The 17,322-nt window shown below is 50.9% G+C and overlaps 1 protein-coding gene across 5 annotated transcripts in view; it reads right to left on the bottom strand.

Moving 5' to 3' along the window:
• Positions 1-17,322, bottom strand: part of ZFHX3 (zinc finger homeobox 3) — a 256,592-nt gene that overhangs the window by 157,754 nt on the left and 81,516 nt on the right. For 3 of the 5 annotated variants that reach the window (XM_059877477.1, XM_059877478.1, XM_010814697.4), the window contains exons 2-3: positions 7,581-10,372; positions 2,235-2,731 (exon numbers count right to left, since the gene is read on the bottom strand). In XM_059877477.1, the coding sequence (XP_059733460.1) occupies positions 2,235-2,731; positions 7,581-10,326 (3,243 nt within the window). In that variant the 5' untranslated portion in view covers positions 10,327-10,372. The remainder of the gene's footprint in view (positions 1-2,234; positions 2,732-7,580; positions 10,373-17,322) is intronic. The other 2 variants (XM_059877479.1, XM_015475837.3) reach the window with 1 other exon arrangement.

The following is a 17,322-nucleotide window of genomic DNA, read 5'->3' as shown; positions in this document are numbered from 1 at the left end:
TCGGCTCCTGACCCAGGGAATTCTGTCCTGAATGTGGGTGGAGGTCACCCCTGGCGGGTGCCAGCCATACACACTGCCTGGGCACCTCTCTTCTGAGCACTGGTCCCCGCATCTCACCCTGCATTCCAGCATCTTCATTTCTGCAACGCTGCCTTTCCTGAGCAGGAGACTCCTCCATCTTTACTAAGGAAAAAAGAGGAGAGAACTACGGCCGGGGAGGATGAGAGTCCGGGGCTAGCTGAGCAAAGCACGAAGGGTGACGCTCGAGTCGCTTCCCTCACATCCGTCCTGAACACCACCTCTACCCGATTCTCAAGGTGCGCCCAGAGGACAGGGAGTGAGGACCAGCAAGGGATGCAGTCAGCAAATCCCCCAAGTTCCAGGCCCTTTGGAAGGAAGCAAACCCAAGGCTGCTCTTACTGGAGGCCGCAGTGTGGACAGTTAATGACCACCCCACGCGTTCTATAACCTAAAAGGCAATGTTTCTCCTCAGATGGAAGAGGCCAGCTTCATGCCACCTCTAAAGGACCGCATTCAAAGCTGCATACGACCTTCTAGGGCCACACCAAGTCCTTCGTACTAATTTTTGCTCAGTTGGGTCGTTTAGAAACTTTTTTTTTTTTTCCCACGGATATCTCCATCAGGTTTTCGCGACCACACTGGCACCACCCTGTGGCCAGTGAGAACCTCTGATTTAAACTGATGGCCAGGAGCCTCTCTTTCCAAGGGTGGCACTCAGGGAAGCCAACCAGTGAGGGTCCAGCTCACGGAGAACAGGGCGGGCTCGGCTGTCTGGTGTCCAGACCCTCCCCTCCACACCGCTTGAGCCCATTCATGCCTGAGTCAGCACTCAATTCCAGAACATTCTATCCCCACCACCTTGTGCCTGCTTTCTCCTCCTTTCCTGAAAATGGTTTCTCATCCATGTAACACAGGCCTCTAGACAAGCTGAGAATGAACGACTATAAAATGAATTGCGCTTATCAGTCTCAGCAGAGGCCAATGTGGGGCCAGGATCAGGGTCTTCCTTATTTGGAGTTTCCATTTAAAATCACTGTAAGCAGAGAGGGGATTCAAGGAGCTCAGGGTGAGGGGCAACCCAGCGCACACTGGCCCACAGATGTGGGAATCGGTGTGAACGGAAAGAGAAGAGGCTGATAACAAGAGGGAGGGAAACGGAGAGACAGGGCGAGGCCGTGGAAGGGACGTGGAGGGAGGCTGGGCAGATTTATGGCGATTTGTACCTGATTGTTCATACTAAAGCCATTATGGGATGATTAGAGAAAAAGGTGAGGCTTTAAGTCCAGTGAAAATCAATAGAAACGTCTGGAGCAATTCTGCCGTGCAAGTGGAAGGACTATTACAGTATCCGAGCACCTCCTCCTCGTTACCGTCTATGGACTGAGGGGAAGAAGGAAGGGGGCAGGGAGGGGTGAGCAAGGAGGGCTGGGGTGAGCAAGGAGGGATTGGAAGGAATGAGAGGTGGAGAGGACTTAGGAGGAGGAGGAAGGCAGAAGCCCAGCAAAAAAAAAAAATACGAGGAAGAGAACAGAGGCAGAGAACACGGCCAACAGGAAAAAAGAAAAAAGCTGCCCCTCATTTGACCATGTGTTTCCCCACAGCACTCACCACCTTCTAGCCTACTGTATAATTTATTTACTTTGTCGATCACCCATCCCCCAAAAGAATGGACGCTATGGGAGGGCAGGGACTTTTTGTCTGCCTTGTGCATGGATGCAGGCTCAGAACAGGCCTGGGTTATGGGAGGGGTTCAATGTGTATCTCCTGAATGAATGAATGAATGAATGAACAAATAAACAAAGCACCCCAGGGGGCATTCAGGGAGCAGAGGCTAAAAACAGGGGGGGGAAAACCAGACGGAAAAGGAGAACAGAAAGCCTACAGAGAAACATGTGAGCACAAAGGTAAAGGGGGAACTAGGGAAATGGCAATTGTGAGTTAGGAAAGAAGTCAGTTCTAAGGAAGGTAGGTGGAACAATGCATAGTACTGGGCTGCTATAATACAACCTGGCCCCTGAGTGAGGCACCCCGCAGAGAGATCCTTCAGTTCCCAGCTGAAGCCCTCCACCGTGTCACCAGCTCCCCTCCCAATGCCAGGGCACCAGCCAGCCACCAGTCCCTCCAGTTAATGGCATCAAGTGTCCGTCTGCCCCCAGCCTGCTGGTCACCCGGGGGATCTGCTCCACTCCTTCCAGAGACAGTCCGGGGCTTACCTTGTACAGCTTCAGGCTGGCCTCGTGCCTGGAGTTGACTGTGTGCAGCCGCAGCTTCTCCAAGCTGTTGGTGTAGTAGTCGCAGGCGTTGCACTTGAGGTGGACGGGGTTGCCGATGGCCACGCACTTGAGCCGCCACTCGTTGGCCTTGCCACCCTCCTTGATGTGGGCCACCAGCTGGTACTTCTGCACGTGCTTGTCCGTCTTGCAGTGCAGCTGGAAGTTGGCCTTGAGCTGGGTGTTGTAGCGGCAGAGCTTGCACTGGTACGAGTCCCCCATCACCGCCTTCCACTCCTCCTCCGGGAGGCTGCGCTCCACATTCATGTGCAGCCCCAGCAGGTCCAGGGTGTCCGTAGTGAACTTGTTGCAGACGGCGCACTGGAAGAGCTTGAGCGACGGGTCGTTGGTCTGGATGAAGCTCTCGCCCAGGTTCATCAGCTCCTCCGACACCAGCTGCCCGCCCCCGAGCCGCATGTCTAGGGGGATTTCACCGCCCACTGCGGGGAAAGAGAAGGGAGAGAATTAGAGGCCGGGCTCGCAGTGTTCCTACCTGAGGCACTGCCCACCCTCCACCATCCCTGAGCCAGGTTCCAGCAGAGAAAAGATCACATCTCAAGCATCACAGCGTGCTATCCACTGGGAAAATTTACAACGAAAATCAGCTTGATGTGGTCAGATCTCTCTCATGGACATTCTGAAATTCGTGGAAGGTTGTGTTGTTACGTTTGTTTTCTTCCCTTTGTAAAAGAATGCCTAGAAGAAGGTAGGAACCATATAATCTCTTGAATGTTTGAATTCAGCTCCTCACTCAGATCCCAGAAAAGACAGACATAAAAGCATCACTCACTGGACGTAGGAGAATCTGAGGCTTTAGGCCTCAAACTGAGTCACAGCTGCATTCTAAGACCCCAAGCCTTCACGGCAAATCAGAACTGGGCTGAGCAGCAGCGCTGCCCAGCAGAACTTTTTGTGAAGAGGGAAACTCTGGGTATCTGGACTGTCCAATGTGAAAGTCACTAGTCACGTGTGGCTATGGGGCACCTGACACGTGGCTAGGATAGAGCTGGGGAGCTGCATTTTTCATTTTTACTTCATCTACAGTTAGGTCAGTGGCTACCGTAGTGGACAGCGCGGCTCTAAATCTGAGATTTCCAGAATGATCTCCTTATTCCTCACCACACCTGCCTGTCAGAGGCGCTGGCTCCTCCCACATCTCCCCATGAGTACAATCATTTCTTGTCCATGAGCCCCCACACGGCGTGGAATGGAAGTCTACTCTGGGACCTGTCATGTTCCCCTCTGGCATTATCTCAGCCATTCAATACAGGTGCAGCCTCTTTAGGACAAGGATCCAATCTTCTCCTTGCTGAACCTCTAGAGGGTATCCAGCTCTCCACACAGGGGCCCAAACATCTGCCATGCCAGTCAGGGTACAGAGCAGCAAAAATGTTACAGGTTTAGCAAGCTGGGTGGAGATAAGCAGTGAAACGCAAAGGTCAGCTCACAGCCCTGGAAAATCGGGGTCTGAGACGGCTCTGCTCCTCCCTCTCCAGCCCGGCTTTCTCAGTCCATCATGGCCCTGCATAAACCAAGGGCTGGCTCTCACTCACCAACGGTAAGTTAATACTGTGAGCTCTTATTTCTGTCATGAGAAAGGCTTGGAAAGAGCAGCCTTCCCTCCGTTACCTAGAAGCCTATAGTCGAGCAGAATGCCGAGCGTCGGCTTCTATTTTTTGCTTCTCCCCTAAACACATACACGCTCAAGCTATGTCTCCCGGTGCCACTCCCCAACTGATATTTAAACCTGACCTTTCACATGTGGTTGGGCTGAAGGTTTTTTGTTTTTGTTTTTAATGACTGATTAGAATCCAACGTAATAGCTAATCAAAGAAAAGATGTTACTATTTAAAAAATTTTTTTTCTTATTTCTGCTGTACGAGGTACTCTGAGTGAGGAGCTCAGTCCAGGCTTGACTGAGCAGAGTGGCTGGATTTGAAGCCTGCGGACAGTCTAGCAAGCCACAGAAATCTTTTGCATACACGTGCCAGAAGACTCTGGAAGCTTTCTGCCTGTCTTCTCTCTTGCCATCTCCCCTGGTGAGAGGAGCCATAGCTATGACATTCTTCTTAGGACAAGAGAGAAAAAGAGATGGGGGGAAAAAAGCCTAAAAGCTCCATCCCTTAATAGGGATGCAGGCCAGGCAGCAACCACAAAACACATTCGATGTTCAGTGAAAGCAGAAACTGCCTGGAGGGTAAGACAAGGAGCAAACATATATTTGTTTCTGATGCCGACCACCTGAAGCATCAAATCTTCTTCAGTTTTAAAATTTAACCTCAACACATCAATACCACTCCAAAGAGAAATTCAGCTGTCACTTGCTGGGTGCCTGAGTGAAAGTGAGAAGTCCTTGGCACACGCAAATGAAATAAGTCCCTGTTGCCATCCCAAGCTCTTAAAGTGAAATGCAAATCCAAGACAGAAGCAGAGAAGCAGTGAAATGGGGGTGATGGGCAAGCCAAAACTCCCTCTGAGAACTATACCCTGGAGAACCACACACAGGGCTTGTGCTCCCACACATCCACTGGGCTGGAAGGAACAAATTCAGTCCCCAAGAAGTGGAGGAACCTCACCCAATTCACAGGCGGGTCAGGTGTTGAGGGAGAGAGCGCGCACTGAGAACTTAGCTGGTGCCTACTCTTGAGTCACGTCAGATGGATGGTCTTGAAGAGGACCCCATCTGCCCCCACATTTAACTTTAAAGCTGGAGACTGACACCCTGGCACAGAGTTCTGCCCTGAGCACATCCTCAGAGAGACACAGGGATTAAAAGACACCACTTACAATCAAAAGCAGAATCAGAGGAGTTCTTAAACCTGGTGCAAATGTCCCATGGCCAGCTGGCTACTTAGGAAACAGAGGTGCCTTGGCAAGCCACCCATTTCTCCATGCTGTGCTAAACTATAATCCAGACAGATGTCTGGAAGGATGGTCATCTGGACTCAAGCCTAACATCTCACCTACAGATGGAGGCAAATTCAAGCAGACCAGATCAATGATGCCGAGCTTTTCCTTGACAGTGTCTAGAACGCACACGTCCCCAGGATCAGTGGAGGTTCCATCAAAGGGAGGAAGAGAACACTGACTTTGTGAGGAGGAGTGCAGTTCACAACTGCTACTTCCCCTGCAGAGCCCAGTAATGCCTAGTAACGCCCACAGCCTTCTCCTAGCGCGCCTAAGGACCAATCAGCTGGGCTGCACACGGAACTGAAAGCTACGCTCTGTTTCCTACGCTGCCTTATGCTGAGGTCCCGCGACTGAAATAACAGGTCCGGGTGGACACATTCTATCACTCCCACAGGCACGCAGGCTTCTGGCATCAAGTATTTTTGTGACTCTCACCCTCATCTCAACAGTGCTTGTGGCTTAAGGCAGGCATGGGAGGTGTTCAGGGACTCACCTCGATTGCCAAGCAGTGATGCTGGAAATTCAAGGGCCCTCCGTGACTACCTGGATAAGGTCTTTAGAAGGAAGAACACTATTCTCTTTAAGAAATAAAGTCTGGATCTTCTATGTATGTGCAGAACTCAAGGATCCGTTTCGTCATCTTTCGCATCTGCCCTCTGCTCATGATGTACAGTGTCCCGCAGATTCACAGACAGTGGGTGCTAAAAGCAAACCATTTATCTACCACTCAATTCAAGCCTCAGTCAGAATTACTGGTTTTCAAGGTAATTAAAAAGTCTTCACTTTGACCCAGTATGAACCCATACATTTTCTGTGTCTTCGTTCCACTTACATTATATTTGATTTACTCCAAGACCTGCTTCCCCAAGATTCTAAATCTCCAGATGAAGAAAACCCCAACCGCCGTAGGCTTTAAAAGCAGTACAATCTTTGTGAGTACCAATGCCACTCATAGGTGTGCAACCCCCATGGTCACTCTTTGGACAAACAGAATGACTGATCCCTGTGCATCCGTGAGTGACCAGTGGGTAAAACATCTTCAAACTGCTTGGTAAGAAAGGATCAACCAGTCAATGTTCCAAAACGGAGAAGAAGATTAAAGTTGCCAGAATTCAAATTTAACTGCATGGCAGGAAAAACAAATTAAATGCCGTGAAATATAACTCATCAGCAGCAATTAGCACTGAAAGACCACACAAATAAAGATGTGCCCGCTGGGGAGGTTCAGCCCTCTGTGTGAACCTGAGCCATTCTAGGATAAAGGTGCTTGTTCATGCTTTGTTGCCGAGAACGACTTACTCCCATGTCATTAAGGGGGTCCTGTGTCATTCAGGACGTTGCTGCTGGTCTCAAGAGGTTAGCTGGGTCAGGGAACAGAGACCACGCTTGTGTAGTTAGGGCAGGCAGGGCCTGACCACCACACTGGTGCTCATGAAACTGGTTTGTACATTTGCTCGCTATAGAAGCTCTTCCCTAGAAGTGGTCACAGTTCTTTTTAGATGAAGAGTCGTGGCTTTTGGCATCTAAATCCTGTCCTCTTGGTCCCATTCTGGCTCAACGAAGCCAACGGGTGAGACGGTTTTCCAACAGGAAGCCATGTACTCCATGGCAACAAAGGCTCCGTTAACCAGGACCTGATACTAAAATCAGGCTTTCTTTAATGTGCAATTTTAGAACTTATGTATTACTCATCTATCACATCACTCCTCACGGCGCCCCCCAGGTCAACCGATTCCCAACTATACTAATCACTGGCAACTCATGCAAGGTAATAAAAAGAACCCGCCTCTTTAAAGCATCAAGATCCCAGGAACAACGCTGGAGAACTTTGGAAGACATATCTGGGTGGCTCCTGGTCTGCTCACAATCAGACCTGGCTTATTTAAATAAGTTACACCACAGTCCTCAGATCCTCTTTCAGAGGTGACCGTCCCTACTGAAAACTACAGCGATACTTTCCTGCACATCTCAATAATTGTTTAACGAACCCGAAAGTCGAGAGGAAATGTAGCGATTTTTCAAATCAAGAAAGGGACAGATAAAGGGGGGGATGGGAACAGGAAGGAAAGTTGACCCAGAGCCAAATACTAGAGGAAACACTCAAACTTCACTACACCTCCGTGGAGCTGGAGGGCACCTGGGTCTCATATTGAACCCAAACCACTGTCCATGGGCTCAACACAAGAGTTCAGGGGATTCTAGAGAAAAAAAAGAAGGGACGACTGGATGCTCGAGCAGAGTGCAGAACGACTCTCAAGAGAGCAAAGGTTCATGAGATCCACGGGACTCAACAGAGTCAACGGGGACCGTGGCCTGCGCGCGTGTCCTCCCCGGTTTGACTCCCATCGCTCAGGACAGACACACACGGGGCAGCCTCACCTAGAGCAGGCGTCATGGCGGCCACGGGCCCGGCGGGGTCCAGCTGGAATCCGCTCATCACGAACGGGGCGTCCGGGGCCGTGCTGTCCACCTTCAGGTTGGGCAGGTTGACGTTCTGGGCCAGGTAGTACTGGTAGAGCTCAGCCTCGGCCGGGGAGGGCAGGCCGCCCAGGCCCAGGTGGCGGCTGTGCTGCATCTGCGTCATGTTCTGCTGCAGCAGCATCATGTTGTGCATGTGCTTCTCGCTCGTCATGTGGATGCGCAGGTTCCGGGCCACGTTGGTCTCGTAGTCGCACACCTCACACCGCCAGGTGGGCTTGGTTTTTGGTTTGGTGGGCGAGGGGGCCCCACAGGAGCTGCCCATGTTGGCCGCGGCAGCGGCCGCTGCAGCTGCGGCTGCCGCCGCCCCGGCCGTGTGGCTGAACACCTGCTCCCCCCCGCCATTCTGCAGGTTCTGCATGTTGTTGAGATGCTTGTCAGACTGCATATGGATACTGAGGTTGCCTTTGGTCGTTGTGGAGTAGTTACACACCTCGCAGCGGAAAGGCTTGTAACCGCACGTGTAGCTCTCGCCTCGTGCCAGCCGGGGGTGGGGCTGCCCGCTCTTGCAGTAGACGCAGGAGCCCCCCGGCTCCGGGTGCTTCTCCTTCATGTGCGCCTCCAGCGTCTGCTGGTACTTGTAGTGCCAGTTGCACTTGGGGCACTTGAGTGTCTTGCACGAGTTGCGAGAATGCATCATGGTCATGTGGCCGCCCAGCGAGCGGGAGGAGCCCAGGACCGTGTCGCATTTGGGGCACTCCACGCCGCTCCCCGAGGGGCACTCCCCCACCCCGAGCTCGCAGAGGGAGCCAGCGTGCTGGTGATGGGGGACGAAGCCCCCCTCGTCCCCCTCTGTGCTTTCATTTGGTTCTGGTGCTGTGGCATTGTCTTTATTGGCACTTTCATCAGCAAAGTCCAGCCTCCTGCCGCCCTCTGCCACGTTGGCCCTGACGCCCTCACTGTTAAAGCTTAAACGATTCCTCCTGTTCGCACCATCAAAGACAACAAAGGAAGAAGCGGAATTAGAACTAGTAGAAGCTGCGCCCCTCGACAGGGTCTGGAGCACATTAGGCATTAAGGGGGAGTTAGAAATGCTTTGGTTTGAGAGAGCAAGGTCCTTTTTGCTGCTACTACCTGCCGCGGCCCCAGACTCCTCAGGGGGCCTGTCCTCCAGCTCGTCGTCCAGCTCGCTTGGAAAGAGTCCTTTGCAGCCCTCCTCCTCCTCTTCTTCCTCCTCATCTTCCTCCTCCTCTTCCTCTTCCTCCGCCTCCTCTTCCTCCTCCTCCTCCTCCGCCTCCTCCTCGGCGGGCTCTGCCTTCTCCGAGAAGCAGTCCGGATCACCCACTTCTTGCTTCTCTCCTTCTGCTGCCCCAGAGTCCTTGCCCTCTGAGGATTTGGTAGGACTGGAGGCCAGAGGCCCCAGGGGGACTGAGGTAATGGGGGTCTTCAGGACGGAGCTGGTGAGCCCGCCAAGGTTCAGGAGGGTGCTGGGGGTCAGGAGACCCGCCTGGGGCTGCTCGGGGCCCGCGGTGGGGCCGGCGGGGAGAGCCTCCTCCCCTTCCATTCGAATGCCACTGAATTTCCCATAAAAACTGTGTCCGGGGCCTATGAGGTTAGCGGTGGAAACTAAAGGGAGTTGAAAGTTTTTGTTTTTTGGTTCCAGAAAACTTACAAGGGGTTCCTTGTCTTTGCCGATCCCTTGGATGATGGCGGAGATGTTCTTATTGCTAAGAATCTTCCGCTCCTCTTCACTCAGGGTCATTCGATGGTCGTGCACCGCGTGGGTCACAAACGAACGGACGTACCCGAAGGAGAGCTTGCACAGGAAACACATCAGGATGGGCTTCCTCTTGCCGTAGAGCACGAAGCCATCGAATTTGGACAGGTCCACGTTGTTGGGAGCATCTTTGGATACGCAGGAGCTTTTGGCAGAGCCGTCGCTGTTTAGGTAATCCTTGCTGCTTTTGTGTCGCACGTCGAATACGCGGAAGCTGTGCAGGACGGGGCTGAGCCCCGCCAGGGCTGAGGTATTCGGGAAAGCCTGGTCTGGGCCCTCAAACCACTTCCCGAAGGATGAGGCTATGTGGAAAGTGTTGATGATCTGGGGGTAGACGGGTGCCGCACAGGAAGGGTCCCCTTGCTTGCCCCCCGAGGCGGCGGCGGCGGAGGGGAGAGAGTTCAGGAAGAGCGACGGCAGAGGCCCGCCGCCGCCCACGCCCCCGCCCTGGGTCAGCTGGCTCAGACTCTCGACGATGTACGCCGAGCCGTCGGGCTGGAACACGATCTCCCCGGCCAGGTTCTCCACGTCGCTCTCCTCGTCCCCCTCCTCGCTGCTGTCGCTGCCGCTCTCCTCCCGCGGGGGCGGGGGCGGCGGCGGCGGCGGGGGGCGCGCGCCGGGGCAGTGGTGCTCCATGTAGGTCTGCAGGCTGGCGAAGGAGGCCGAGCACTCGTTGCAGCTGACCTCCTTGCCGGCGGTGGCGGCGGCGGGCTCGGCGGCGGGCCCGGCCGGGGCGGTGCTCTCCGCGAGGCGCTCATTGAAGGGGGCCCTCAGGCCGTCCAGGGGCCCGTGGCTCTCGCTTGTGGGCTGCTCCATGCTACTGGGTTTGTCGGGGAGGTGGGTGCTGTTGAGTTCAGTCCATTGCTGGTGCTGAGGGATACCGCACCCATTGTCCTTCCCCGAGACGACAGGCGAGTCACAGCCTTCCATGGTAAGGCCTGCGTGGAGCTTTCATTGCACCCAGTACGGATCGGACCTGAAGGGCAGAGGCAAGGGGGAGAGGAGGGAGAGAAGGGGGAAGAGAGAGAGAAAGGAAAGAGGTTAGGAGGGCCGAGGCTGAGGTCCTGCACAGAGCACTCTGCCCTGGCAGGCTTCTGTCTTCCACACCCACAACAGAGACAGCAGGGCAGCAGTGACCCCGGCCGTCGCCCCACCCCGTCCAGGCTTAGCGGGCGGGCGGTACCCCTGGGTGTCACAGGAGGAGGGGGGTGTCGGGGAAAGGGGCGTCAGGAGAAGCCCTTTCTGTCTTCAGACTGTCAGCTGCTGCACCCCTGGAGACCAGTTTGAGTTTGAGATCTTTGCAAGCACAGCGTTAGAGTCAGGGCCCGGCGATCAGGCAGGGATCAGGAGGAGGCTTGTTTTCAACTTTCCGGGACACAGAACGGTGGTCCCACCACATTCAGAGGGCAACACAAAGCCACCCCTGTTGCCCACACTGTCTGTGGGCCAGGGGAACACCTGGGACAGAGAGACAGGAGAAAGACAACTTTGCAGCCCTAGAGAAAGGATGATGAACCTGGGTGGGGACATGCCGTTTGATTTAGAACCGAAGTTGTGCCCTTGCTCTTACTGACCACACTTTTAGTTTGAGAAATTCACGGAGAAGTGTTTGAGGGCGCAAGGGTCAAGGGCATGTGTGCAGGCCTGGGCAAGCTCTGTGAAGCCCCTCAAAGGCCCCATGGCTGCAGTCACCCTGTCCCAGTCTTGAAAACACTGTCTCATTTTACAAGTAGTAAAACTTGAGGCCCTAGATCTAAGAAATGACTCCAATGCCACTGGGATGCTGAGAAAGGTGGTGTTCTCAATTCCTATCTCCTCCCCACAACCCACAGAACACACTTGCTTGTGACTCAGCTGGCTTCAGACTCAAAATACAGAGATGCAAAACATGAGCGGGATGTTTCTAGGAAGATCCACCCAGACTCTCAGTGGGCTGAGTCCGCCGCCTGCAGGGAGGATCTCGCCCTGCCTGGATGGAGCGCGTTCACCACTGACTAGGGGGGTTCTGCTGTCAAGGATCTCACAGCGAGCCGAGATGGCAGCTGGGCTCCGCCAGCCCCAGTTCCACACCTGCCTCTTACTTATTAGTCGTTACCCAAGCAGCTGTCCTTCAGCCCTGGGGCTTTTCCGTTTCCGACTCCAAAGTGCCACTGAGCTCAATCTGCCCTCTGAGACCTCATGTCCCTGGGGAGGGAGACATTAGATCGCTTGCCTCTGCTCTGCTCCTGTGGCAACAATATCACAGGAGCGTTTCTTCTGTCCGGCCCCGCTCCTACAGGAGACTCAGCGCCTCGCAAGGTTTTCAAGAGTGCTCGCTGTGAATCCCAGGCCACCCTCCCTGCCACGCCTCCTTCCTGGAGAACACTTGGCTGCTTCTCCACCCACCATCTCATTCACACACAGCATGAAGATTTTGGCTAGGTTTGTTCCCCCCAACCCCCGCCTCCATCTTCCCATTCTTTTTTTCATTGCTTGATTCTCGACTGCACAGTGAACCAAGAGCTCCCTCTCGGGAAAAGATGGGGAAAGCAGGTTTACCAGAAGTTTCAGGAGAAACAACTTTTTGGAAGAACGTGTCATATTTTGTTTGTTAACACACAAGCACGCGCATGCACACACACCAGCTCTTAGCTTATAACCTCAAATTCCACTACAACAAAGTTTCGTGTGCCTTAGAAAAGATATATTGATTTTAAACAAACACAACTACACTAAACCAAACCAAACAGCAAATGCGATAAGACATCCTCATAAGGCTCAGTTGGGATACAGGTGAGAATCCAAGGTGGCTCTTCCCTAAGGACGTGTGTGATTGGCTGGATGATATCTGATTGACAGCTTGGGCCAAAAAGGTTGGCAGGCCTGAAGAGGCGGGAGGGTTAACAGCCCGATTGTAAAATCAATGTCATAAATGCTTGGTAAGTTACAGGAACATGCGGGAAGGGGAGGCCACGATTGATAAAGGAGAACAGCTTTGATGCTTCACCAGGGACTTGTGTATTGACAGCAAAGCCAATCTCTTCTCCAGCCTGGACTGGGCTGAGAAACCTGCAAAGCGTTTACCAATTAATTGGTGGGCTTTTCTTGCTCTGCTCTCTTCTTCCTCCTCCTCCTCCACAAATCATCTGGTTAAGGGACTGGGACTTTTAAAAAGTCACCCAACTTTGTTTTCTATTCCTCAGCAAAAGATGTCAAGAAAAGATGACCTTGTGGGCAAAGACAGATATCCTGTGGCAGTGACACTTGCCCCATGAGGGGGCACATGTAGGGGACCCCTCATTCGCAAGGGGGCAACAGCCCACTGAGATGCTGATGGGAAAGACGGAGCCTGCTCGGGATCCCAAGCACCTGCTCTGGGCTTCCTGTCAGTGCCTGCTGGCCAGGGTAAGCAGGCAGCTCTTGCCACCTTGCTAAGCCAAGTGTGGTTCGGGGCCAAAGAGCCTGTCTTCAGCAGGGAGCCTGTGAAAAATGTAGGCTCTCAGCCCTACCCCAGATCAGAATCTGCATTTTTAATACCATCCCCAGGGGCTGTGCATTACTGAAGCTTGAATGAGACACTCTGCTTTATGACAGATCACTGCTCCTCTGCGCTTGGAGCCTATGCTGCCAGGTAACCAGGCAGGGTCAATCTTGGGCTCACTCACCAGTCCCTGGGAGGTGCAGGGATGGGTTGGGGGGAGAAGGGGACCAGAGCACAGAGATGCAGGAATCTCTTAACGCTGCCCCACCTTTGGGCCCCAGGATCTGAGGCCTTCTCCCACTGGGCCAGCAGTTCCTTTCGCTCTGTTTATCAGCCAGTCAATAAGAAAAAGGTAGTTCTTACTTAAGGAGACAGAAGTCAACTCGAGGTCGATCAGCACTCTGTCTGTAAACATGGTTTCCCGTAAAATCAATGATCTTCAGTTATAGAGGGCAGCCTGGGAACCCAGCGGGTCCCTGTGCTCTTATAGGCGGCCCCCCATCCAGCTCTGCACCCCTTCCTCATCCTTCGGTATGGCTGGGGCTGGCTCACACACCATAAACCCTCACCCCTTCTGGCTGCCTGCTCCTCTCCAGCCATCTGCACCCTCGAATCCCCTTTAAACACAAGACCGCCAGTGTTGGACTCAGCATGGGTGGTTCTTTTTTTTTCTTGGTGGTGGTGGTTTTAAGAATTTAGTTAGATTTCAACAGAGCACATCCTCTTCAGTAAGAGAGTTAAAGGGAGGGACCTAGCACTCGCACTCTCTCTGCTGAGCACCTTCCTCTGCCATTTGAGAAGTCCTCTTGTGGAGAAAAGTTCTAACATTTTCATCAGGAACCCCTCCCCCATTCTTGGTCCTCTCACTGTTACAGTTTCCTCAAACCTACCTGTAAAACCTCTGCATTTTTGCCAGTCTCAGTCTTTTATTTTTTAAAGACGGTTAAAAAATGGTAAGACTCCACCCTGTTATCCCGGGGGCCCCCCATTAACAAAGTCATCCATCTCCCTCTTTCAACTGAGAAGACGTGATGTGACAGCTTTATCACTCTCCCTTAAGGAGACAGGCCAGGGCTCCATGCAACAGTTACAGGGAAGCTGGTGAAGTTACAGGGGGTGCAGCTATGAGGAAGGGGAGGGGGCTCTGCTGTTGCTCCAGCTCCTGGAGAATTAAACACCAACAGTCGCACTGTGTAATTTTAAATTGTTAATTGGCACAGGGTTAATTAGGCGGTCCTTTCACAAAAGGCTGTCTGGCAGAAAACCAAGAAAAGAAACAAAGGGGGAAAGAAAAGAAAAACAGAGAGAGAGAGAGATGGGAGAAACTGTTGCCTCTGTGAATAACCCATGCAGCATCACCAGAGAGAAGTGAATGGGCGGGCTCCTGGGGGTTCCCTGCTCTGCTGGAGGGGGACTTCAGTGAGCACCACCTTCCTGAAAGCGATTTGGCAGTGGGTGTCAAAAACCTCAAAAATGCACGTGCCCTTTGACTCAGCAATTCCCCTGTTTCAGGAAACAATCCAAGATACGCAGAGATAGAAGATTATTCATCACAATGTTTGTAACAGGAAAAAAAAAGATGGCAATAATCTGGAGAAACAAGGTATTTTCTAAATTACAGTGCATAGCATTCCATAGGATGGTATAAAATATCACTTTTAAAAGAAACTATGTACAGGGGTGGGTGGGAAATGATCACACAGGATGCTGAGTGAACAAAGCCTAATTAGGTTCTGCATGTGGAAATCCGTGAGATTTATGCAAAAAAATTTTACAGAGGTAATTGCTAGGGGATGAGGTTATAGGCGACCTCATGTCCTACTCTGTGCCTTTTTTCCCAAAGCTTTTTAAAAATGAAAACCATCTGAAGGGAAGCCATCACTTCTTGAGTGTGGCATCATGGTAAGGCCTGTGGGCCCAACACCACCTGGACGCTTAGAACATTCCAGAAGATGGGTGCTATTTTTAGCCCCATGTTGAGGCTGGGAAAACTCAGGTCGCTTGACCTAAATGACAAATGACATAATGTTTGTCAAATAACAAATGAAAGCCTAAATGACAAAACCATAATCTTGCTGTAGAGCCTGTGTTCTTAGCCATTCTACTATGTTTTCTTGTCTTTTTTTTTTAGTTATTTCTCTTTTTTTTCTGCCCCACCATGTGGCATTCGGAATCTTAGTTCCCCATCCAGGGATCTAACCTGTACCCCTTGCATTGGGAGTGCAAAGTTTAACCACTGGACCACCGGTGAAGTCCCATCTTCTCTGTTTTACTTTAATATCTATTTCTCAAAGAGAACTTCAGCACATCTGACAGTCGCATTCAATCTTTAGGTACCAGGGTCTGTTCCAAGATCATGGGCTATCAGGATGACTGTGGAAAGGAACACTACCAGTTCACAGACACATTTCTCCCTCCTTTTTTTTTTTTTTTAAACTTGGGAATGATAGAGGAGATGAGAGTTCAAAATGCACTCTCCTACTTGGATATCTTCACACAGGAAAGAAGGGATAAAAGGCCCATTATCTTGACTTCTTTCAAGGAAAAAAAAAAAGGCAGTTCCAGAAACTATAGATCAAAAAATGTATTCATCCATTAACTCAGCATTTACTGTCCACCTATTATATGTCAGATACTCAGAGAATCAACAATAGGAATCAGCTTACATTCTTGTGGGGAAAGACCGCAAACAAATAAATATAATGTTAAATGGCGAAAAAGCACTCAGAAGTAATATAAAACAAGAGAAAGGAGAGGAAGATGTGTATCATCATTTTGGATAAAGTATATATATTAAGTTTAAAAGGATGTGTTATAGACTATATACTGCAAGTTCCTCACAGTTTTAGAAGAAGAGTCAACAGTTGTTGAATAGCATCTGGGGGACAAAAGGTCCTGAGGACTCAGCAATTAGCTGTAGGTTCAGTAAGAAAATTCACATAAAATAAACTGGAGAATAGCTTCACTTAGACTCAACGATCTGAGAAACGCAGTAGAGGGTCCTTTTTGATTTTAATAATGTATCCCAAAGTTTATCATTTCTGTGTATCTAGGGGATGAAATGTCTTTCAGATAATAAAGTCTGCCCGCTCTTATAGCTGGAAGATGTTATTACCTAAAGTACCCACTCAAAGGTCAATGTGTCTAGGGACATGCCTTAAAGTCCTGCCTTATCCCTGGTTCCCTTCACTTAAATCGACAACTTTAGGGGTGGACGAGACCAAGCACATACATCAATTGAGGGGACTAACATGCTAAATGGTGGAATCAAGACTTTTTTAAAACAAATCTCGGTAAGTTGGAACAACAGGCTGAAACAAACAAGATGAAATTTTGAAAAGAGAAATAGGAAGACTTGTATTTAAGTTCAAGCAAGCAGTAAAACCAACAGGGAATTAAAGGGACTTGGATTAACAGGAGTTCATGCAAAAAACAAAAAAACATACCTGGAGGTGTTCCTTCACTACAAATTCAGCAGCAGCCTAAAGCTGACACAGTGGCCAAAGATGTAGATGCGGCCTCTGGGCTACAGGGGTGCCTCTATCTGTTCCAACTGAGCAGAATCACAGCCCTCTCGTTTTCTCTAACTGCATGAAGAATGTTATGAGCCATGTGGGGGAATCTGGTAAGAGGTGTACTGACTAATGAATGGCTGACCATGATCAGCTCAAGAGCAAAAAAAAAAAATCAAGGTTCCCATTGCAGGGCAAGACAACCATCTTCAACCATGCGAAGCCCTGCCTGCCACATACAATGAGGATTAGTTCCATGTCTTCTACTGAGCTTTAGGGTTTAACTAGGAGTAAATGAGGGGTGATTTATTTAAAAAATAGAGTTCAATTCAATATAAACAAAAATCTTTCTCTGGATTAATTAGAGTTCCCAAGTGGAATGCTGACCCTGGTTTCATGCGTGGAGAAGGGCATTTTGCTATAGCCAGAAGGTTCCACATCAGGCAGCCTCTTGGGTCATTTGAAAGGTGAAGATTCTACTCATTCCTGGTGACCCACTGGGTTATTCAGTCAGCTTTATCAGCTTTAACCTCCTCCTCTGTGATCCTAGTTTTGCATATGGTGACACACTGCAATTCTAGAGTTATCACAATGCTGTAATGATATGTTGACTTGTCTATTTCTGCCATGAGGCTATGAGCAGTTGGAGAGCAAGATCCCTGTCTCATTTATCTCTGTATCTTTCACATCCACAATGTAACAGGTGCTTAATAAAACCATGGGGGAAATTAATGTATTGGGAGAAATGATAACACTTTGAGAGAGGAAAAAAATAAATGATCCCTGGATACACTCCTTCTTTTCCTCTAAACTGAAGAAATGTCTGGCGCAACCCTCCTCCTCTAAATGGAAGCAGGTCTCCTTGGAGAGCCGGCCAATTTTTGGGCTGGGGCAGGGAGCGCGCAAGATGAGTGTGGAGCACCTCTCTGAGGCAGGACATAAGGAAGTGCTCTA

This window comes from Bos taurus, chromosome 18 (assembly GCF_002263795.3).
Source record: "Bos taurus isolate L1 Dominette 01449 registration number 42190680 breed Hereford chromosome 18, ARS-UCD2.0, whole genome shotgun sequence".
In the NCBI taxonomy this organism is placed as follows: domain Eukaryota; kingdom Metazoa; phylum Chordata; class Mammalia; order Artiodactyla; family Bovidae; genus Bos; species Bos taurus.
This window is presented reverse-complemented; position numbering and strand designations above follow the sequence as displayed.